The 24,079-nt window shown below is 49.2% G+C and overlaps 2 protein-coding genes across 3 annotated transcripts in view; one reads left to right on the top strand and one right to left on the bottom strand.

Moving 5' to 3' along the window:
* The window catches only part of TICRR (TOPBP1 interacting checkpoint and replication regulator), a 58,412-nt gene extending 52,320 nt beyond the window's left edge, over window positions 1–6,092 (bottom strand). For both annotated transcript variants that reach the window (XM_062206239.1, XM_062206240.1), the window contains exons 1-2: window positions 5,349–6,092; window positions 1,087–1,345 (exon numbers count right to left, since the gene is read on the bottom strand). In XM_062206239.1, the coding sequence (XP_062062223.1) occupies window positions 1,087–1,345; window positions 5,349–6,011 (922 nt within the window). In that variant the 5' untranslated portion in view covers window positions 6,012–6,092. The remainder of the gene's footprint in view (window positions 1–1,086; window positions 1,346–5,348) is intronic.
* RHCG (Rh family C glycoprotein) overlaps window positions 5,812–24,079 on the top strand; it is a 52,355-nt gene continuing 34,087 nt past the window's right edge. The window contains exon 1 of the mRNA XM_062206245.1: window positions 5,812–5,912. The gene's annotated coding sequence lies outside the window, so the exon portion shown is untranslated. The remainder of the gene's footprint in view (window positions 5,913–24,079) is intronic.

Below are 24,079 nucleotides of genomic sequence, written 5' to 3'. Positions count from 1 at the left end.
CAGCTTCCTGCTTACATGGACCTTGGGAGGCAGCAGGGATGGCTGCACCCACATGAGAACTGGATTGTGTTCCCAGTTTCTCCCCGTTGTGAATAGCAGATGGTAGTGCTCTGTCCCTTTAATTGTCTCTCACTCTCTCTCTGCCTCTCAAAAAATAATTAAAAGAAAAAAACTCCTTGAGAATTCCTTAACCTGTGTATAGGATACAGCATATTTATGGATACATCCCTGTATGGTGTTATTTCTCTGTGAATATATAATGTTCTTAGAGAGTCACCAAATGCTGAGTCACATGGTAAAGCAAATTTAATAAGATTCCAACACTGGTTTTTCCTAGTCTCAAACATAATTTTTGACTTCTGTAGACTAACTTATTTCCTCTCTAAGTCACTATTCCTCTAGGGTCTTCAATCTATCAGCCTCTTCCTGAGACAAAGAAATCTTCACCACCCATATGTTGGACACCTGAACGTTACCCGTCTTGGGGAACAGCTGGGAAACTCTAAAATCAAGCACTTGTTCTTTCTGTGAACAGACTTTCAGCGGTACTGGAGTACAGTTCCTTCCTTTTCCGTGGTATCTCTGATTTTACTTAGACTTCTTTTAACTATAAACATTAATTAAATGCTTATGCTGCAGGAAATGCTTAAGAAGTTAAAAGCAGAGCTGGTGCTGTGGCGCAGCAGGTTGAGTCACCTATGGTGCTGGTAGCACCACATGGTGCTAGTTCAAATCCAGGCTGCTCCACTTCCCATTGTCCCTGCTAATGCACCTGGGAAAGCAACAAAGGCAGGCCCAAGTGCTTGGACCCTGGTACCCATATGGGAGACTTGGAAGAAGCTCTTGGCTCCTGGCTTCCGCCTGGCCCAGCTCCCAGCCGTTGCGGCGATCTGGGGACTGAACCAACAGATAGAAGATCTCAGTGAACCAACAGGTGGAAGATCTCTCTGTCTCTCCCTCTCCCTGTCTCTCTAACTCTGCCTTTCAAATAAATAAAGCTTAAAAAAAAAAAAAAAGTTATAAGCATGGACCTGCCTTGAAGAAATTAATGTAACAAAGATATGAAGAGAATAATAGTTTGCTTACCTTCCACAGGGAGAAATAACATCCCCTGCATCCGTGGAAATGAGGCTTCATACTCAGGAGAATTATAGAGCAAACGGTTTAAAGTGGCCTCTGCCGGCAGAGTTGAAATCCAGGGAGAGAGATGAGGCTCACTTGACAGTGTCTCCCCAGCTTTAGGAAAATCCCGGCTGAACGTTTCGGATGGCAAGACAGCGCCTCCTCCGTGGTGGAGCAATTCACATACTGTCCAGTACCCCAGGTGGTCTGGAGATTCCCACAACTAAAATAAAAATGACAACCTTAGGTTACTGTAAATAATAAATAAAGACAAGGGAAATCAGGAGAAAGTTGATAACCACATGAAAGGATCAGATTACACAATTAATGTATGTACTGAACCAAACACAAATAATGGCCAGCATCCAGTTACTGTGCAGTACCCATACTACTACATAACAGACTTTCATGAAAGCATCTGTTTAGTGAAAATACTAGTTTGTTTTTTGTCAATGAACAGAAGTGATGCAAATCACTAGTTAAAAATCATGAAATGCCCATCAGAAGGAACATAAAACCATTATACATTAGCCCAAATAAGTCTGTGCTGTGCAAGTTAAAACAATGACAAGCAGGTACCACAGCAGTAAGGCAGGAGCACCTCTCTAGACGGTGACTTGCCATCACAGGTCTGCTCAGGAACCAGACAGGTCTTCTCTGTTATATTCTCTGCTTTAACTGGAACCTCTCATCTCCAAGGCTGTGTGCCTCCAGGACAGAAGTGACTCTTCAGCATAACCGTAAACCTTTCGCAACTCAACCTCTAAACACATTATCTTCTATTTCGCTCGCCCATCTCAACCTTCTAGGCACTGAGCCATTTGCTACTTCCTGAGTATGTCACACTTCATAATACTGCCATGCTTTTGCTGTTTCTACTCACATTTCTGTGCCTCCCCTTCCCTCTCTACCAGCTGAATGCTCATTATACTTCTGTAGCTCCAATCCTGCTTTCTACAAGCCCTCACTGCTTCACACATAACTCACTCATCAGTCAACCTTGCTTCAATCAACTGCTGTTGAGCAACTTCCATGTGACACACAGAATCTTTTTTTTTCAAATGTTTACCTCTCACAGTTAATTTTTTAAAAAAGATTTTTATTTTATTTATTTGAAAGAGTTACAGAGAGAGGTAAAGAGAGTAAGAAAGATCTTCCATCTGCTGGTTCACTCCCCAAATGGCCACAGCAGCCAGAGCTGAGTTGGCCCGAAGCCAGGAACTTCCTCTGGGTCTCCCACATGGCTGCAGGGCCCCAAAGACCTGGGTCATCTTCTGCTTCTTTCCCAGGAGCATTAGCAAAGAGCTGGATCAGAAGTGGAGCAGCTGGGACTCAAACCAGCACCCATATGGGATGCTGGCGCTGCAAACCAGGGTTGTAATCCGCTGCACTACAGCGCTGACCCCTTCTAGAATCTTAAAAGACGGGATGGGCTGAGTCAAACAGCAATAACATGAAACATTTAACAGCACCACAATATAACATTCAGCCAGTATGTGACTATGAAGAATATAGATCATATATAGAATGTCATTGTGCTGGCAAAAACTGTAAACTACGAATTACTACATGAATGTGGGGTATTAGAACTAATGGGTCTTCAAGGTCTTCTAGGTCATTGGAAACTTTCCATTACATTCAAGTTCAAAGAGGGCAGGAAAATGCCCACCAATCACAGCAAGGCAAAAGTAGATCAAACAACCCTGGACAGCCTTGGACAGTGCTTTTGTGATCCTGTGATGGACCAATTAAGTAGGTTATGATCACATTTGTTTTTAAATTGATGAAAATATTAGAGCACAATATGTATCAAAGACAAAAAATGTATCATGAAACTTTTGCTTCAGTTACGAATACCAATCTGGAAAATGTTATAATAAACACTTAGTGTTTCCCATGTGTCCATGCCTGCATTCACTGCTATCAGGGAGAACAGTGGGCTAGTCAATAGGGCCCAATTAGGATTTTCTATCAAAAAAAAAAATTTTGTTTCAGCTAGATTATGAGCCTGAAAAATCCCAACTTGATTAATCAAGTCAACTCTACTTATCAAATGAAAGGTGGAACTTTATTTATTAAAACGAGTCAGGGGGTTCTTATCTTCCATGCAAATGTGAATTCAGATTTCAGTCCAAGTTATGTGTCTCCCAGTTCTACTTCCCAGACTGTGAGCGCTCCAAGGACAGGGCCTAAGTCTCTGTCTGGACAGTGGAACTGGGCAAAGGCTTTTGAATAGGAAAACAACAGAAAACAATTCCACAAAAACTTGAGATTATCTGATGGGCATTTTCTTAGGGGAAACAATAAAGCAGACGCAGGAAGGGCAATCTCTGAGCAGAACCATCCCTCAGACAGTAGTCACTCAGAACTGGAAGTGATTATTAAAAAGATCCAATCACCTTCTTATTTATAAGGCAAAATGACAGAGAGGAGAGACAGAGATCTCCCATCTGCTGGTTCATTCCCTAGACGCCTGCAACAGCCAGGGCAGGGACAAGCAGAAGCCAAGAACTCCTTCTGGATCTCCCAAGTGAGTGGCAAGAAACCAAGTACTTGGGCCATTATCTAATGCCTCCCAGGGTGTACATTAGCAGGAAGCTGTGAAAGAAAGCAGAGCAGCTGGGACTGGAACCAGCACTCTAATACCGAATGAGGGTAGCTCACGCAGCACACAAAGCCCCACAAAGCCCACCCCTACCTAGCTATTTTAATGCTATTCCAAAAGGAAAAAGAATCTCCAAGCCCCCATCTGCTAAGACTTATTTCTTACTGGTATTTGATACAATACAATCCCCGAATAAAGTCTTTTTTATTATTATTATTATTTGAAAGGCAGAGTTGAGGAGAGGGGGAGGGGGGAGGGGGAGGGGGAGGAGAGGAGACAGCTCTTTCACCCACTGGTTCATTCCCCAAATAGCAGCAACAGCCAGGGCTGGGTTAGGCTGGAGCCAGGAGCTAGGAGGTTCTTCTGGGTCTCCCATGTGGGTGCAAAGACTCAAGGACTTGGTCCTTGAGTGCTTTCTCAGGCGCATTAGCAGGGAGCTGGATTGGAAGTGGAGAAGCCGGCACTGGCGAACAGGCACCCATATGGGATGTCAGCTCTGCAGGCTGGGGCTTCACCCGCTGCATCACAGTGCCGGCCCCCATAGACTTTGATGTGATTTATTAGGAATTACCCCAAATCAAGCATTTAGGTGTTTTGTACTGTGTGCAACATTTGACTAGGCCTTAGCACGTTTTAATTTCTAGGATTTCTATTCTCCCTATCAAGTGTTTACCATCCCCTTAACTTTTGTCATTTCTTTGACAAACCACCACTACCTTCTTTTGAGATGCTGTCATTTTTGGGCTTTCTATGGGAAACATTATTGGAAATGTTAGCACTATATCATTATTTAAGTACAGGCTTATTTCTCCATCTTGTCTTGTAACCTACTTCTTTGATGATACCTATAGCAGACACTTTGTATAGTGACTGACACCTTATTTCCAACAAGTGGAATCACATCCTTCATCAGGCTGAACCACCTTCCAAACCACTTTCCAATGATGACAACAAAACTATCCTCACCACCTCGGCCCTGTGGGTTGACCTCTCCTACTTTCTAACCTCCTCTTGGACTGCTTACCCCTGGCCTTAAGGTCTCAGCACACTGGGCTTTTTTTGTTTCTGAAACACCACACTCCCTTTCAGCTCAAAGCCTTACACCCGCTCTTCTCTATGCCCAGAATGTTCTTTGCCGACTTCACATTCTTCCTCCACGAACCATTCGATTCCTTGCTTAAAAAGACCTTTCCTGACCAGCACTCTACATACAGTTCACTCACTCTCCTCCCCACCTGCTTTCAAACAGCTTTATTTTCTTTAGAAACAAATTATTTTCACACCCAGCCTTATTTGCTTCGGGGCATGATTGGAAATCCTATCACCTAATTGCCTAGATATTTAATCCGTTAACCTTATCTGTTTGCCACTCAAAAAGTTTGAAATCCACAGCACATTTTCATAATATGAATTTTCCATGAACTTTCTAAAGATCCCTCAATGCGTGGATTTCAATTTTTTTGCATCAAAATAAACTTATCTTTTATTTCCTTTTTTTTGGAAGTGCCCTCATCAGAACGCCGACCCACTTTGTTGTGAAAACTGTCCCCGTTCGCTGGCGTCCCCCGGGACTTAGCCCCATCCGGGCCCCCCGTTCGCAGCGAGACCACCACCCCCGTACCTTGGACGCCTCGGTCGTGTCCACCCAGTAGAGGCGGATTTTTCGGGCGATCAGGATCTCCTGGACTCTCTTGGGCAGCAGCTTCTCCGTCACCTGCTTAGGCGTGGGCGGCTGGCGCTGGACCTGGGCCTCGCACCCGGACACGAACTGCAGCAGCTCCCTGCGCGAATGCGGGCAGGGGGCCAGCAGGAAGACGGCGTTCACGCAGCCCCCTGGCGCGGCCTCGGCCTCCCGGGTCTCGCCCTCCACGTCCAGCAGCCTCCTGCCGCTGCTGCGCAGCACCGGCTTCGTGGGCGACGTGATCTCCGGCCGGTCCCACTGGTAGTCCAGCAGCGTCTCCAGCAGCGCGCTGTGCGTGAGGCTGGCCCGGGGCGCCGGGCCCGGCAGGTGGGCGCCGGGGGCGCGCTCGCCGAGCCGGGCCTCCAGCTCCTCCTCGAAGTCCTCCCAGGAGCGGACCCCCAGCTCGCGGAAGTCGCACCCGCGGGAGGGCCGGCTGCGCGCCCCCTGCGAGTCAAAGAACTTGAAGGCCCAGTGGACCCTGGCCAGGCCGAACCGGCAGCTCAGGTAGGTGAGGAGGCGCAGGGCGGCCCGCCGGACCCGGCTGTGGCGCTCGGCGCCGCCCGCGGTGTCTAGCAACAGCATTACTTTGTGGCAGCAGGCCATGTCGGCCGCGCCGGGGCTCCGTCCCGGGCCGCGTCGCTCTTTCCTGGGTGCCGCTTCAGCGAAACAGCGGCATCCACGGCTTCCCAGAGGAGCCCCGGTCTAAAGGTTCCCGCGCTCTCCACGAGTGGCTGCTATTGGCGGAGCTAATTCCCAAGGCCGCTTGCTATTGGCTATCTGCCTTACGTAAGTTACGTGAAGACTTCCATCGTTGAAGCCTATTGGAAGGGCGGTAGCGAGAAGCCTCCGTTTGATTGGTGGAGGGAGCGGCTGTGGGCGGGGATCTGTGTTCCGGGGGAAACTTAACACGGATTGGCTCGAGACTTCATTTTAAAATTTAACGAGGTGGTGCCGGAGGGCGTGTGGCGAGGTCTCCGGGCTGGGAAGAAGGCCGGCCTCAGGGCGATGGTGCGCAGGCGCGGGTGCCGGGTGCGGTCTGCGGGAAGGGGCCAAGAGATTTACTAAAATTTGAGAATTTAGAACCGGAAGGAAGTTAGGGATAATTGGAGCCGAACTGGTTCGAAACCTCTCTAGACCGCCCAGGGAGTAGAATCCGATGGCGAGTGCTTGGATTTTCTGTGAATTTTAAAGAACTATTAAAAATCAAATTTCACACCCTCTGCCCAGTAACTTCTAGGAATCCAATCGGGAAGGTAGTCAGGGAGCCAGATAATAGGTATATGCACAGCGTAGAGTTTGTTTATTTACCTTTAGAAAAATTGGAAACAGCTTGGGAGTGGTTCGGTGAAGTGTGGTATAACGCCCACGGGGAACAACAGTGTTTCTCAAGATTGAACCGGCGCCCATATGGGACGCCGGCACCGCAGGCAGCGGCTTTACCTGGGGGTAAAGCCAGTGTCTGCAGTACTGGCGTCCCATATGGGCGCCGGTTCTAGTCCCGGCAGCTCCTCTTCTGAGCCAGCTCTCTGCTATGGCCTGGGAAAGCAGTGGAGGATGGCCCAAGTGCTTGGGTCCTGCACCCCATGGGAGACCAGGAGAAGCACCTGGCTCCTGGCTTCGGATCAGCACGATGTGCTGGCCGCAGCGGCCATTGGAGGGTGAACCAACGGCAAAAGGAAGACCTTTCTCTCTGTCTCTCTCACTGTCCACTCTGCCTGTCAAAAAAAAAAAAATGTATCAAGATAGTAAAATAGCAATAAACAACATAGATAAGCAAAAGAAGTCAGGTGGTGATAAGGACAGTGGAGGAAAATTTAGCAGAAAAAAGGCACAAGGAATGGGCAGGGAGGGTGTGTCACCTTAAAGAGGAAAGTTTCAGGAAAGTCACCAGGAGGTCTGCAGGAGAATTCCAGAAAGAGTGAAAGGTGACTGTGAAGGCCTCGGGGCAGGCAGGCCTTCCAATCCCAGCTAACTTCTTAAGGTTTACTGTCAAACTCAGACTTCACACACAGAAGAACCAGGAGTGCAATCAAATTCAGGTCTAAGAAGTACACCTTCCTGATGCTGCCAACTTCTCTCTGAGGAAGGAGGCGGAGCTGAGAGACATAGAGGAACGAGATGGAGGCATGGCAATGAGAGGTTTGAAATCTCATGTGGGCGCAGATTTGAGTCCCGGCTGCTCCACTTCCAATCCAGCTCCCTGCTAATGTGCCTGGGATTGGCCCAGCTCTGAAGTGAACCAGTGGATGGGAGACCTCTCTGTCTCTCTCTGTCTCTCTCTCTCTCTGTCTCTCTCTCTCTGTGTCTCTCCCTCTCCCCTCCCTCCTGTATTCCCAGTATCCTTTGATTTCCAGCCAAGACTGGAACCAGTGCTCCAATCTGGGGTGCTGGCATTACAGGCCACTTAGCCTGCCCCCACCCCATTGCATCTTTCTAATCAAGAACAGTCTAATGATTGGATTAAAATTGTTTTCAATGCTAGAAAAGCAGGGTTCAGGGAGCACATCATGTGCTTTTGCCTCAGTTAGCTGATAAAATACTTAAGATGAGAAAAAAAAAGTATCCAGGATAGGTTGACAGGTTTAATTATACTTGTTGTGGTACAGCAGGTTAAGCTGCTGCTTGGAACAACCATATCCCATGTCAGGGTGCTGGTTTGAATCTTGGCCTCAGTTAGTGCCCGGCTACCCCACTTCCCATCCAGCTCCCTGCTAATATGCCTGGGAGGCAATGGATAATGGCTTTAATACTCGAGTCCCTGCCACCCACATGGGAGACCCTGATGGAGTTCCTGGCTCCTGACTTCAGCCTGGCCCAGCCCTAGCTTTTGTGGCATTTGGGGAGTGAATCAGCAGATGAAATCTCTCTCTCTCTCTCTCTCTTTTAAGATCTATTTATTTATTTATTTATTTGAAAGGCAGAATTACAGAGAGGCAGAGAGAGAGAGATGTTTTCCATCTGCTGGTTCACTCCCTAAATGGCCACACAGTCGGAGCTGGGCTGATCCGAAGCCAGGAGCCAGAAGCTTCTTTCTGGTCTCCCATGTGGGTGTAGGGACCCAAGGACTTGGGCCATCTTCCACTGCTTTCCCTAGGCCATAGCAGAGAGCTGGATCAGAAGTGGTGAAGCTGGGACTCGAACCGGCGCCCATACGGGATGCCAGTATTTGCAGGTGGTAGCTTTACCTGCTACGCCACAGCGCCGGCCCCAAGATCTGTGTCTTGTCTGTCTGTCTTCCTCTCTCTCTATCTTGTCTCTCTGCCTTTCATATAAATAAATCTTTTTAAAAACATTATCCTTGGAGCTCAATGCAATCAAATAGATTTTAACATGGTGTACATGTGTTTCTGTACACATATTGTAGCATGAAAAAAAATCACAAAACTCCATCTGAAAAACAGTGTGCTGGGAACTCCAGGATCCCACGCTGGGTGTAGCAGCTGGTGAGACCCCAGGTGCCTTCCCATCAGGCTGTTGGTATTGTCTGGCCCGGGAGTGCAGAATCCCTCCACTCTTCCACCTAACTAGTCCCTGTCCCAGCTGTGTGAGAGCCACTTTCGATTGGCTGATAACATGGGATGGTTGTGCTGGATTTGTTTTTAACTTCTGATTTTACTTATAGATCAAGTTTTTTTAAAAATTTATTTAAAAAGATTTATTTATTTGAAAGGCAGAGTTACACAGAGAGAAGGACAGAGAGAAAGAGAGAGAGAGAGAGAATTTCTATCCACTGGTTCACTCCCCAAATGGCTGCAATGGCTGGAGCTGGGTCAGGCCAAAGCCAGTAATCTGGAACTCCATCTGGGTCTCCCACATGGGTGGAAAGGGCACAAATACTCAGACCATCTTCTGCTGCCTTCCCAGGCACATTAACAAGGACAGGGACTCAAACCGATGCTCATACAGTACACCACGCCAGCCCCAAGTTTTGATTTTTTAATCTATGGATGTTCAAATGATCTAGCACCATTTGTTGAAAAAAACTCTCATTCCTTCCTTGAACTGCTTTTGTGTGTAATGAAAATCAGGACTGGGCATTTAGTAGAGTGGTTAAGTTGCCTACGTCCCGTATCAGAGTGCCTGGGTGCAGGTCCCAAAATACTATATGATTCCGGGGCCAGCGCTGTGGCAGTGGGTTAACGCCCTGGCCTGAAGCACCGGCATCCCATATGGGCACTGGTTCTAGTCTCGGCTTGGGCCCCTGCACCCACATGGGAGACCCGGAAGAAGCTCCTGACTCCTAGCTTTGGATCGGCGCAGCTCTAGCCGTTGTGGCCATCTGGGGAGTGAACCAACGGATGGAAGACTCTCTCTGTCTCTCCTCTCTCTGTGTAACTTTGACTTTCAAATAAATAAATAATTCTTTTAAAAAATACTATATAATTCCAATTATATGAGGTTTCTACTCAAATTCACTGAGATGGAAAATAGAATAGTGGTGGCCAGACTTGGGGAAGGGGAGTGGGAGATACTGTTTAATGGGTACAGGGTTTCAGACTGGGAAGAGGAAAGAGTTCTGGAGATGAATGTGGTGGTGATGGCACCACTGAATCTCATGCTTGAATTGGCCCCTTTTGTATTACATACATTCCAGCACAAGTTCTTAAATGGTTGAAGTGGTAAATTGTATGCTATCTATCTGTACTTATCACAAGAAAAAGAAACTTTGAGCAAAGGGAAAAAATCAATTCGGCTTATTTATGTGGTCTACTGTTGGGTTTTCTATTCATTCCATTGATCTCTTGTCTGTTCCACCACCAATTACAGTCCTGATTTACTTCTGTAGAAAATCTTAAAACCCACTGTGTGATTCCTCCTACACACTCCTTCCCCGCCCCCAGAGTTGTTTTAGCTATCCTGTTCCTTTGTCTTTTTCTAAGTCTAGACATAATCTTGCTGGAATCTCATTATCCTATAGATCAATTTTGGAAGAATGGACATCTTTACCATGGTTCTTCTGATATATAAATGTGTGTGTTCGTTTATTCATATCTTCTTTATTTTATTAGTGTTCTGTAGCTTTCAACTTACAAATTCTATGTGTGTTCTGCTAGATTTATACCTAAAATATTCCATTTTTTTTTTGAGCTATGGTATATCATTGTATTTTTTTTTTTTTTTTTGGACAGGCAGAGTTAGACAGTGAGAGAGAGACAGAGAGAAAGGTCTTCCTTTTCCATTGGTTTACCCTGCAAATGGCTGCTATGGCTGGCGCGCTGCATCAATCTGAAGCCAGGAGCCAGGTGCTTCCTCCTGGTCTCCCATGCGGGTGCAGGGCCCAAACACTTGGGCCATCCTCCACTGCACTCCTGGGCCACAGCAGAGAGCTGGACTGGAAGAGGAGGAACTGGGACAGAATCCGGCGCCCCAACTGGGACTAGAACCCGAGGTACTGGCACCGCAGGTGGAGGTTTAGCCAAGTGAGCCGTGGCACCGGCCTCATTTTATTTTTTAAGATTTTATTTATTTGAGAGGCAGAGAGAGAGAGTGTGTGAGAGAGAGAGAGAGAGAGAGAGAGGTCTTCCATCCACTGGTTCATTCCCCAAATCACTGCATTAGCCAGATCTGGGCCAATCTGAAGCCAGGAGCTTCTTCCGAGTCCCCCACTGAGATGCAGGGGTTCAAGCACTTGGTCTATCCTCCACGTTCCCAGGCTATAAGCAGAGAGCTGGACTGAAAGAGGAGCAGTCAGGAGATGAACCGGCACCCATATGGGATGCCTGTTGCAGTAGGCAGAGGCTCAGCCAACTACGCCACAGCGCAGTCTCATATCATTGCATTTTGACAAAATTTTGAGAAGCGGAGAGACAGAGAGATCCCATCCCTTGGCTCACTCTACATATGCCCACGACAGTCAGGGCTGGGCTGAGGTTGAAGCCAAGGGCCAGGAAGTCAATGCAGGGCTCCCATGTGGATGGCAGAAAGCAAGTACTTGAGCCAGGGTCTGATTAGCAGGAAGCCAGAGTCAGCGACTGACAGTGGGCATCAAACCCACGTGCTCTGGTATGGGACACAGGTACGTTAAATGTCGTCTTAACTGGGAGGCCAAACATCCACCCATGGTATTGTACTTTCACTACAATCAGTTTTGCATGTCGACCTTTTATCCTATAACCCTGCTAAATTCACTTCTTAGGTACAAAGGTGTTGTGGTTTTGTTTTGTTGTAGATTCTGTGGACTTTCTGGGTCATGTCTTTGGCAAGCACGGGCAGTTTTACTTCTTCCTTCCTAATCTGTATACCTCTTATTTCCTTTTTTCTAGTCTTATTGACATAGCCAGGACTTCCTGTACTATGTTAAATAAGAGTGATGGAAGCAGCAAGGTTAGGGGGAAAGCGTTAAACCTTTCATCATGAAACCTGATGTTAGCTGTAGGCTTTTGTAGATTTCTCTGTCAATTTTCTGAAAGGCTTTTTTTTTTTTTTAATCATGAGTGGGTGTTGAATGTTTTTCAAATGCATCTTCTGGAACTACTGATATGATCGTGTGACTTTGTTTCAGGGATGGAGAATATCTAGTCCACAGGCCTTGTAAGGTTTGTGAAATCCTTTGGTCTGACTGACCCTGCCACGGCAACCACGGGTGGGACTTGAAATTCAGTAAATCTGGGCTGCACTATGGCGTAGTGGTAAAGCTGCCGCCTGCAGTGCCGGCATCCCGTATGGGCACAATTGACTCCCAGCTGCTCCACTTCCGATCAACTCTCTGCTATAGCCTGGGAAAGCAGCAGAAGATGGCCCAAGTCCTTGGGCTCCTGCACCTGCGTGGGAGACCTGGAAGAAGTCCTGGCTCCTGGCTTCAGATGGGTACAGCTCCAGCCACTGTGGCCATCTGAGGAGTGAATCAGCAGATGGAAGACCTCTCTCTCTCTCTCTCTCTCTCTCTCTGTCTCTATAATTCTGCCTTTCAAATAAATAAATAAATAAATCTTTAAAAGGAACTCTAACTCTAACTCTGACCTTCAGTTAAAGAAAAATTTTTAAAAAAAGAAATTCTGTGAATCTATAGCAGGCTATTTTTTAAGTTGATGATTTTATCTTGTCTGTGAGTGATGTTATAAATATACAAATGGCCCTTGGCAGATTCCCCACCCTTGTGGTGGATTATTCTGATTGGTTTTTTGAGTGTTGAACCAGCCTTGCATACCTGGACTAAATTCCACTTGGTCATAGTGTATAATTCTATGACGTATGAGTACTGATGAGTTCTATTTGCTAATATTATTTTTTTAATCACAAATTTTTTTAATATTTATTTTATTTATTTGAAAGACAGGGTTACAGAGAGAGGTAGAGACAGAGAGAGTGATCTTCCATCCGCTGGTTCACTCCCCAGATGGCCGCAACGGCTGGAGCTGTGCCAATCCGAAACCAGGAGCTTCTTCTGGATCTCCCACATGGGTGCAGGGGCCCAAAGATTTGGGCCATCTTCCACTGCTTTCCCAGGCCACAGCAGGGATCTGGATCGGAAGAGGAACAGCTGGGACTAGAACCAGCGCCCGCATGGGATACTGTCACTTCAGGCCAGGGTTTTAACCCACTGTGCCACAGCGCCGGCCCCTCACCCATAATTTTTTTTTAAAGATTTATTTATTTATTTGAAACCAGAGTTACACAGAGAGAGGAAAGGCAGAGAGTGAGAGAGAGGTGCTTTTCTTTTTAAAGACTTATTGGAAAGGCAGAGTTGGAGGGGGAGGGAGGGAGAGAGAGAGCGAGCGAGCGAGCCACTGGTTCATGCCCCAAATGGCTGCAACTGTCAGAGTTGGGCTGGTTTGAAGCCAGGAGCCAGGAGCTTCATCCAGGTCTCCTATGTGGGTGCAGGGGCCCAAGGACTTGGGCCATCTTTAGCTGCTTTCCCAGGTGCATCAACAGGAAGCTGGATGGGAAATGGAGCATCTAGGACACAAGCTGATACCCATATTGGATGCTGGCACTGCAGAAGGCAGCTTAACCCCCTATGCCACAGCACCAGCTCCAAATATTTTTTGCATCTGTATTCATTAGGGATATTGTTCTGTAGCTTTTTCTTCTGTTTTTAATACTGTCATTATCTGGTTTAGTTTCAGGCAATACTGACCTCATAAAATGAGTTGGAGAGTATCTCCTCTTCTATTTTCTAAAATTGTTTGCATAGAATTGGTTTTTTCTTTAAGCATTTGGTAGAATTCTCCAGTGAAACCATCTGGGTCTAGAGAGATTTTTCCATTCACTCATTCACTCCCCCAGTGCCCACAACAGCCAGAATTGAACCAGGCTGAAGGCAGGATCTGAGCGCTCTATCCGGGTTTCTCACGAGGATGGCAGGAACCCACCTGCTGCCTCCCAGGGTGCACATGAGCTGGAAGCTGGATTCAGAAGCAGAGCCAGGACTGAAACCCAGGCACTCCGACATGGGACACAGGCATCCTAAGCAGTATCTTAATGGCTGTACAAAATGCCCAACCCCAGATTTCTAGTTTGTGTTGGGTGAGTTGTGCTAGTTTGTATCTTAGTTGGTACATTTTTTTCTGAGTTGTCAAATGCACATGTGGAGAGTTGTTGAGTGTTCCTTCACTACCCATTTGATGTCTGCAGGGTTTGGCCCCTTCCCATCCCTGGACGCTTCTCTGGGCTGTGTCCTTCGCTGGATTACGTCACCAGCTTCTTCTGGACCCAGGCAGAAGCAAAATGCAGGGAATTTACTGCCACACCATTCCTTGGCTTCCCGGGGCTCAGGCCAGTCTCCTCTTCTCTCAACCTTTCAGAGTCTTTGTGAATTTACAGTATCTGATTGGGGGGCGCCGTTAGTGTTACTCGGTGGTAGAAATAGGAATAAATGCATCCCCTCTACCTTTCCTGGAACCAGCAGCTGAGAGGTACTGTATTTTATTGTAACTTTTCCCACTCGGCTATATTCAAGCAATCTGCTTGAGAGATTGCCTGTAGGTGCCAGCGTTGTGGTGTAGTGGGCTAAGTCTTTGCCTGTGGTGCCAGCATTGTCTATGGGTGCTGGCTTAGTGTCCTGGCTGCTCCTCTTCCAGTCCAGCTCTCTGCTGTGGCCTGGGAAAGCAGTGGAAGATGGCCCAAGTCCTTGGGCCCCTGCACATGCATGGGAGACCTGGAGGAAGCTCCTGGATTCTGGCTTCAGATAGGGTCGGCTCTGGCTGTTGCAGCCATTTGGGGAGAGAACCAGCAGATGGTTCTCTGTGTCTCTCCTTCTCTGTCTGTAACTCCAGCTCTCAAATAAATAAAATCTTTAAGAGAGAGAGAGATTGTCTAGGAACTGTGAGTTCATTGGTCTTTATATCTCTGGTGCCTAGGAGCATACATACTTCATAAATTTTTTTAAAAATATTTTATTTGGTTTGTTCAAAGGCAGAGTTAGAGAGAGAGAAGGAGAAACATGGAGGGACACACGCACACACATACACACACACAGAGAGAGAGAGAGAGAGAGAGATCTTCCAACCACTGGAACCAGGAGCCAGGAGTTTCTTCTGGGTCTCCTATGTAGGTGCAGGGGCCCAAGCACTTGGGCCATCGTCTGCTTTCCCAAGTGCATTATCAGGGGGCTGGATCGGAAGTAGAGCAGCCGGGACTTGAACTGGCCCACATAAATTATTTTTAAAGTTGTATTGTAACATTATCAAGCATTTACTAGTATTTCCAAACACAAAGTTGGGAATTTGTACAGTGACCACTAGAGGGAAACAGCAACAACCCTTACAAAGGGCTTTGGGGCCTGGACCACACACACACACACACACACATACAGAGCTCTGGAGCCTGCACCATACCTACACACACACACACACAGTTCTGGGCCTGCACCACACACACACACACAGAGCTCTGGGGCCTGCACCACACACACACACACACAGAGCTCTGGGGCCTGCACCACACACACACACACAGAGCTCTGGGGCCTGCACCACACACACACACACACAGAGCTCTGGGGCCTGCACCACACACACACACACACACAGTTCTGGGGCCTGCACCACACACAAACACATACACACAGAGCTCTGGGGCCTGCACCATACCTACACACACACATACACACAGAGCTCTGGGGCCTGCACCACACACACACACACACACACACATAGCTCTGGGGCCTGCACCACACACACACACACACAGAGCTCTGGGGCCTGCACCACACACCACACACACACACACACAGAGCTCTGGGGCCTGCACCATACACACACACATGCACACACACAGCTCTGGGGCCTGCACCACACACACACACACACAGAGCTCTGGGGCCTGCACCACACACACACACACACAGCTCTGGGGCCTGCACCACACACACACACACACAGAGCTCTGGGGCCTGTACCACGCACACACACACACACACAGCTCTGGGGCCTGCACCACACACACACACACACAGCTCTGGAGCCTGCACCATACCCACACACACACACACAGCTCTGGGGCCTGCACCACACACACACACACACACACAGAGCTCTGGGGCCTGCACCACACACACACACACACACAGAGTTCTGGGGCCTGCACCACACACACACACACACACAGAGCTCTGGGGCCTGCACCACACACACACACACACACAGCTCTGGGCCCTGCACCACACACACACACACACACACAGCTCTGGGCCCTGCACCACACACACACACACAGTTCTGGGGCCTGCACCACACACACACACGCACACACAGAGCTCTGGGGCCTGCACCACACACACACACGCACACACAGAGCTCTGGGGCCTGCACCACACACACACACACACAGCTCTGGGGCCTGCACCATACCCACACACACACACAGCTCTGGGGCCTGCACCACACACACACACACACACAGAGCTCTGGGGCCTGCACCACACACACACACACACACAGCTCTGGGGCCTGCACCATACCCACACACACACACACAGCTCTGGGGCCTGCACCACACACACACATATACACACACTTAGCAAAAGGATGTCCCCCACACTCCCCCAGCCCCCAGTGAAGAGAAGACAATTCACTTATTCCAAGCACTTTGTGGGAGAGCCACAGTGCCGGGTACTCCTCACGGTCATTCTGCAAGGCTGGCGTTACTTCCTGCCTCTCACAGCTGGTGAGAGGACAGGGAGGGTCTGACGCAGGGCCCAGTGATTCCAGTCTCTTTCCCCTGGTTCCCGCTGCTTCCTGCCTCGCCCCCTGGCTGAGCAGAGAGGGAAGGGACCTCCCTGAGTGCTGAAGGGCCAGCATGGTGGTAACAGAGGGCCAGGCCAGTAAGTAGCGAATGCTGCCACCTCATACCCAGGCCCACACCCCACCCAGCAAGTCTCTGAACTCTGAGCATGCTTTTCTGTAATGGAGTGATGTTGGGGTACAGCAGGGTAGGCCACCATCTGCAACCTTGGGGCTGCTCTGCTTCCAATCTAGCTCCCTGCCAATGCGCCTGGGAAGGCAGCAGAGGATGGCCTAAGTAGGTGGGCCCCTGCCGTTCATGTGGGAAATGGGGATGGTGTTTCGTCTCCTGGATTCTGCCTAGCTCAATCTCTCCATTGCAGCCATCTGAGGAGCGAACTGCTGGATGGAAGATCTCCTTCTCTCTGTGTCTCTCCCTTTCTCTGTAACTCTGCCTTTCAAATACATAAAATAAATCCTTTTAAAAAAGAAAATACAAGGCCCTTTAAAAATAGAGTTCTAGGGTAGAACATGAGAACATTAATCTGAGCACAGGGCTGGGGCAGGTGCACAGGTCCATACAAGGCGAGTGTCTATGAAGCCAGCCCTGTCTGGAGCAATAACAGAAAAAAAGAAATATCAGTTGCTGCCATCTTTGGGGCACCTACTTAGTACTGTATTCTGTCACTTTAACTATTTTATTTAATTTTTTTTCAAATTGTATTCATTTATTTCTATTATTTTGAAAGGCAGAGAGAGAGAGCAAGTGAGTGCTATCAACTGCCAGTTCACTCCCCAAATGCCCACAACAACTGAGACAGGGCTAGGTCAAAGCCAGGAGCCAGGAACTCCTGGTTCCTCTTGGGCCTCTCATGTGAGTGGCAGGGACTCAAGTACCTGGGCCATCTGCCTCCCAGAGTGTGCATTAGCAGGGAGCTGGATCTGAAGCAGAGGCAGGACTTGAACCCAGGGATATGAGTGTCCCAAGGGGTGGCCTAACTGCTGCACCATAACACCTGCCCCAACTATTTTATTTTATTTTTTAAGCTTTCTGGGGACTATTGTATCCTCCCTGTGTGTTTTATATGTACAATGAGGAATTTGGAACGGACCAGCAGTTTTTAGCCCTGGTTACATATTAGAAACATTTGGGGATTTAAAAAAAATCCACAGCTGGCTCTGTGCCCAAGGATCTCAGTGGAATTGGGCTGGGGTACGGTCTGAGTGTGTGAATAAACTCTCCCTTTGTTCTAAGACCTCTGATTTCTATTTAAGGGTCACTGTGACAAAAAATGTCATTCTCCTTTGAAGATTAGCAGAGATATCTGGACAAGCCCAGCTCCCATTGGACAGGGAGCCTGAAGGCCTGGGTCTGAGAAGACGTAGGGCCAATGGCACTGAGAACCTGCGCCTTGGTGAGGCTGAGCCCAGCGCAGGTCTTTGGGGACCTTGTTTCCCCTCTGCGCTGCCCCTTGCCCACATGCCTGCTCTGCCCAGGGACTCAGTACTCCCGAGCCGCTGGTGGCCTTTCGGGCACCCATCCATTTGTGGCAATATCCTGGGCATGGAGAAACCCCAGTGGCTTTCTGGCTGCCTCGGGAGCATCTAGTGTGCCTAGGCTGAGCAGCATGTGTGCAGCTGTTACAGAGAAAACAGAAACCTTCTGAGTTACTCCTTTTTTTAACTCCCTCCCCTTTTTAAGGATTTATTTACTTATTTGAGAGGCGGAGTTTCAGACAAAGAGGAGTGACAGAAAGAGAGGTCTTCCGCCTGCTTGTTTACTCCCCAAATGGCCACAACAGCTGGAGCTGAGCCAATCCAAATCCAGGAGCCAGGAGCTTCCTCTAGGTCTCCCACGTGGGTACAGGGGCCCAGGCACTTGGACCATCTTCCACTGTTTTCCCAGACTATAAGCAGAGAGCTGGATCAGTAGTGGAGCAGCCAGGACATGAACTGGTGCCATATGGGATACCAGCACTGCAGGCGGAGGCTTCACATACTATGCCACAGCACCGGCCTCCTAATCCCCTTTTTTTTTTTTTTTTTTTGACAGGCAGAGTGGATAGTGAGAGAGAGACAGAGAGAAAGGTTTTCCTTTTGCCGTTGGTTCACCCTCCAATGGCCGCCGCGGTAGGCGTGCTGCAGCCGGCGCACCGCGCTGATCCGATGGCAGGAGCCAGGTGCTCTTCCTGGTCTCCCATGGGGTGCAGGGCCCAAGCACTTGGGCCATCCTCCACTGCACTCCCTGGCCACAGCAGAGAGCTGGCCTGGAAGAGGGGCAACCGGGACAGGATCGGTGCCCCGACCGGGACTAGAACCCGGCGTGCCGGCGCCGCAAGGTGGAGGATTAGCCTAGTGAGCCGCGGCGCCGGCCCTAACCCCCATTTTTTAAAAAAAAATAATTTATTTTTGAAAGGCAGAGTTACAGAGAGAAAGGGAGAGACAGAAAGAGACTTTTCAATCTGCTTGTTCACTCCCCAAGTGGCCACAAAGGCCAGCACTGGGCCAGGCCAAAGCCTGGAGCCAGGTGCTTCTTCCAGGTCTCCCATGTGGGTAGCAGGGGCTACCTGGGCCATCTTCCGTTGCTCTTCCAGGCCACCGGCAGGGAGCTGCAAATCCCCATTTGTACCGGCGCAAAAAGGTTAAGCAAGTTGCTGGATATCACATTTGGGGGTGGGGAACCTTTTTTTTTTTTTTTCTGCTAAGAGCCATTTGGATCTTGGTAACATCACTCACAGACCATACAAAATCTTCAACTTAAAATCAGCCTATGGGGCTGGCTCTGTAGCATAGTAGGCTAAGCCTCCGCCTGCGGCACCAGCATCTCATATAAGTTTCTCGTGGAAGCCCATAGCAGATGGGGCTAAAGTGGATGGGATCGGGTGAGACCTGGATCCTGGTGAGACCAAACTCCTTCTCTGGGCTGCAGAGAACTGAGGCTGCTGCCGGGGACAGGAGCCACCATCATCACTCCCATGGCCTCCATTACCTCTGACTCCACCCAGTGGGGGTCGTGGCCTCACTTTGGTGAAAGGGGCTCAAATTCCCCTCACTACACTTGGAACGGCTTGTAGAGGCTTAGGGGAGTTGTGGGGCCCAGGGAAGGAAGGAATGGAGACTTCAGAGGGTTTGGGGGGTGGCCAGAGGGAGAAGCAAGTATGGGAGCAGAGGCCCCTACCCCCAGGAATCTGCCCAGCCCCTTCGGAGCTGCCTCCTGGGGCAGTGCTGAGCAGGACTGAGCCCTGACTTCTGTCACCACAAACCCCACGGCTGCCCAGGGGTGTGGGTGTGGAGGCTGAGGGATCTTCAGGAGCATCGGCTCAGATGGAAAGTACTTTATGTGATGAAACCATGGTGGATGCTGGGTCAGCTCAGGAGGTGGGTGGTGGTGACAGTTACAGCACCATGAAGGTGCTTAATGCTCTCATCTGTCCACTGAAAGATGGTTAAAAGGGGATATTTTGTTTGTGTCTATTTTACCATAATAATAAAAAGATGAAATTGGGTAGCATAGAGAGTGTGTCAGGTTGTCTCATTGGAGGCTAAGAAGTGGTTTCCATGCCCATAAAACAGCTGCAGGCTGGGGCTGACCCGATTCTGGGGGGATACGTTGTCTTATCTCTTCCTCAAAGCTCAAAACAACCAGTCCTTGCATTAGAAATGGAATCTAGAGAGCCTGATCCGAGAGCCTCTCTCCTTGCTCTTTCCAGCTGTCCATGAGGTAGGCTTCTCTGTCTCCTTGTTGTTTTGTTTTTCAAGATTTATGTATTTGAAAGGCAGAGTGACAGAGAGAGAAGGAGAGAGGGAAATCTTCCATCCGCCAATTCACTCCCCAAATAGCCACAGCAATCAGGGCTGGTCCAAGTGAAAGCCAGGAGCCTGGACCTCCATCTGGATGGCCCAGGAAGGTGACAAGGGACCAAGCACTTGGGCCATCATCCACTGCCTTCCCAGGTGCATTAGGAGGGAGCTGGATCAGAAGCAGAGCAGCTGGGACTTGAACCGGAACTCTGATATGGAATGCCAGTGGCACAATGATAGCTTAACCCCCTGTGCCACAGTGCAAGCCCCTTTCTCTCTCTCCTTCCCAGCAACATAAGGGGACTTCTAAAAGTTTATGGAAATGGAATTAAAAGATAAGTTTAGGGGCCGGCACTGTGGCATAGCGGGTAAAGCTGCTGCCTGCAGTGCTGGCATCGCATATGGGCACCGGTTCAAGTCCCAGCTGTTCCACTTTCAATCCAGCTCTCTTCTATGGCCTTGAAAAGCAGTAGAAGATGACCCAGGTCCTTGGGCCCCTGCACCCACGCGGGAGACCCAGAAGAAGCTCCTGGCTCCTGGCTTCGGATCAGCCCAACTCCAGCCATTGCTGCCAACTGGGGAGTGAACCAGCAGATGGAAGACCTCTCTATCTGCCTTTCTTCTCTCTGTGTAACTCTGACTTTCAAATAAATAAATAAATCTTTTTTTAAAAAAGGTAAGTTTATTTTATTTTTAAAGATGTATTTATTTGAAAGGCTGGGTTAGAAAGAGAGGGAGAGAGAGGAGGGAGAGATCTTCCATCTGCTGGTTCACTCCCCAAATGGCTATAACAGCTGGGACTGGACACACTGAAGCCAGGAGCTGTGGAACTCCATCCAGGTCTCTCACATGGGTAGCAGGGGCCCAAACACTCGGGCCATCTTCACTGTCTTCCCAGGTGCATTAGCAGGGACCTGGATTGAAAGTGGAGCATCCAGGATGCTCATATGGGATATGGCTGTGCCACAACGCCAGTCCCAAGATAAGTTTATTTTGCTGCAAGAAATTACTTATTTGTTTGAAAGACAGAAATTCATGCATAGAAAGGATCTTCATAAACTTGGAAAATGCGTATTATGAAAAAGAAGACTACATGGATTTCAAACCTTTTTTTTTTTTAAGATTTATTTATTTATTTGAAAGGGTTACACAGAGAGAGGAGAGGCAGAGAGAGGTCTTCCATCCGATGGTTCACTCCCCAGATGGCCGCAACGGCTGGAGCTGCGCCGATCCAAAGTCAGGAGCCAGGAGCTTCTTCTGGGTCTCCCATGTGGGAGGGGCCCAAGGAGTTGGGCCATAGCAGAAAGCTGGACAGGAAGTGGAGCAGCCAGGTCTCAAACCGGCTCCATATGGGATGCTGGCACTTCAGGCCAGGGCATTAACCCACTGCACCACAGCACCGGCCCCTCAAACCTTTTCTTTTCACCAAAATTAGCTTATCATTTAATTCCATTTTCCATGAACTTTTTGAACCTCCTTCACATTTGGGGCTAACTGTAACCCCTGAGCCAGTGAGCCAGGTCCTGGCCTGGCAGGTGTTTTTGCTTCCCTGTGTTAGGACTAATGGACCATTTCAAGGCACCACTGCTGGTGCGAGGGGGAGTGATGTTTGCAGTGGAGAGTGTAGGCATTGGGCTGGGAGAGCCGCGTCATCACCAGCAGACAGCATGTTCTTTGTGTCCCAGGTCAGGATCCAGGGCACTGTGCTAGAAGCACAAGAAGAAACAGGAGAGAAGACTTACCTGCCCAGAGCGGATCTTCAATTAAAAATTAATGGGGGAGGGGGTGCTGTGGTACATCAGGTTAAAGCCCTGGCCTGAAGTGCCCGCACCCTGCAGGTTCTAGTCTCTGCTGCTCCTCTTTCGATCCAGCTCTCTGCTATGGCCTGGGAAAGCAGTAGAAGATGGTGCAAGTGCTTGGGCCCCTGCACCCATGTGGGAGACCTGGAAGAAGCTCCTGGCTCCTGGCTTCGAATCAGCTCAGCTCTGGCCATTGCAGTCATTTGGGGAGTGAACCAGCAGATGGAAGACCTCTCTCTCTGTCTCTACCTCTCTCTGTAACTCTTTCAAATAAATAAAATAAATCTTTAAAAAAAGAAAGTTAATGGGAGCAGGGCTGGCACTACAGTGCCAGCATCCCATATGGGTGCCGGTTTGAGTCCCTGCTGCTCCATTTTCAATCCAGCTCTCTGCTATGGCCTAGGAAAGCAGTAGAAGATGGTGCAAGTGCTTGGGCCCCTGCACCCACATGGGAGACCAGGAGGAAGCTCCTGGCTCCTGACTCCTGGTTCCTGGCTTCGGATCAGCCCAGCTCTGGCCATTGTGGCCATCTAGGGAGTGAACCAGCAGATGGAAGACCTCTCTCTGCCTCTGCCTCTGCCTCTCTGTAACTCAGCCTTTCAAATAAATAAATAATGTTTTTTAAAAAGTTGATGGGTGGTAATGGTGGTAGGTGTGGGTGTTTGGCCTAGTGGTTAAGATACCCACGTCCCAGATCAAAATATGGCTCCTAACTCCACCCTCCTCTGTGCAGGCATTGGGAGGCAGCAGTGAGTGGGAGGAGCTCAAGTGAGTGCCACCCATGGGGGAGACTTGGATTGAGTTTCTGGCTATCAGCTAACTATGTGATGCTGTGTTTAGCTGTTCAACCAAGAAGCAGCAAGGCGGAAGCCCAGGGTCCCAGCACCAGGCCAGGGGACCCTCCCCATCATGGCCACCCCGCCCCACCTCATTGGCTTTTACTGCCAGGTGGTGACCGCCTCGTTAACCTGAGAGCGGATGGGACCAGCCTGAGCTGGCAGGGGTGGGTGTGGGGACAGAGCTGGCTGGGAAAGGGCTCATTATTAAAGACTACGATGACAAGGTGCTTTCAGCTCAGGGCCAGTGGTCCTGGTCAGCCTGTGCCTGCCCGGCCTCCCATCGCCACCCTGGGATTAGTGGGGTGGCTGTGAGTGGTGTCCATGTGGTCAGGATCCACTGGGACACGACAGGGACCGCTGCAAGGGTCAAAGTGGAGGATTGGGTGCACCTGTGGGCCTGGTGTCCCTGCAGCTGAGCATCTCCGACTTCCTGCCTGTGCTCCTGGTCAGCACCGCTCCTGTTTTCCTCACCCGTGCTGTTATTCGTTGAGTGTCCTTGTGTGTTTATCCTAATTTCTTTGTTTGAATTTATTTTATAAATTAATTTAGTTTATTTCTATTTATTTATAAGTCAGTAGAGGGAGGAAGGGAGGGAGGGAGGGAAGGATCCTCCACTCACTGGTTCACTCCTCAAATGGCTTCACCTGCTGGGACTGGGCCAGGCTAAAGCCAGGAGCTTCTTCAGGTTTCCCATGTGGCTGCAGGGGCCCAAGCACTTGGGCCATCTTCCACTGCTTTCCCAGGTCTTCAGAAAGCTGGATTGGAAGCAGAGCAGCTGGGGACTCAAAGCAGTGCCCATATGGGATGCCGGTGCCGCAGACGGTGGCTTAACCTGCTGTGCTACAGCGCTGGCCCCTGCCAGTTTCTTTTCATCTCTGTATTGCTTACAGAAAATTTAGGAAATATGGGTAAGCCAATTGAAGAAATTGAAATAATCACCGGAGATAACCTCTTACTATTCTCAAAATGTGGCATCCTGGGCCTTTCAAGGAGATGGGTTAAGCAGCCAGCCTCACCTGGGACATATTCTTGCCAAAATGCTAGCCCAGATTTAATCAAGATGTCAGATC

This window comes from Lepus europaeus, chromosome 11 (genome assembly GCF_033115175.1).
Source record: "Lepus europaeus isolate LE1 chromosome 11, mLepTim1.pri, whole genome shotgun sequence".
Classification (NCBI taxonomy): domain Eukaryota; kingdom Metazoa; phylum Chordata; class Mammalia; order Lagomorpha; family Leporidae; genus Lepus; species Lepus europaeus.
This window is presented reverse-complemented; position numbering and strand designations above follow the sequence as displayed.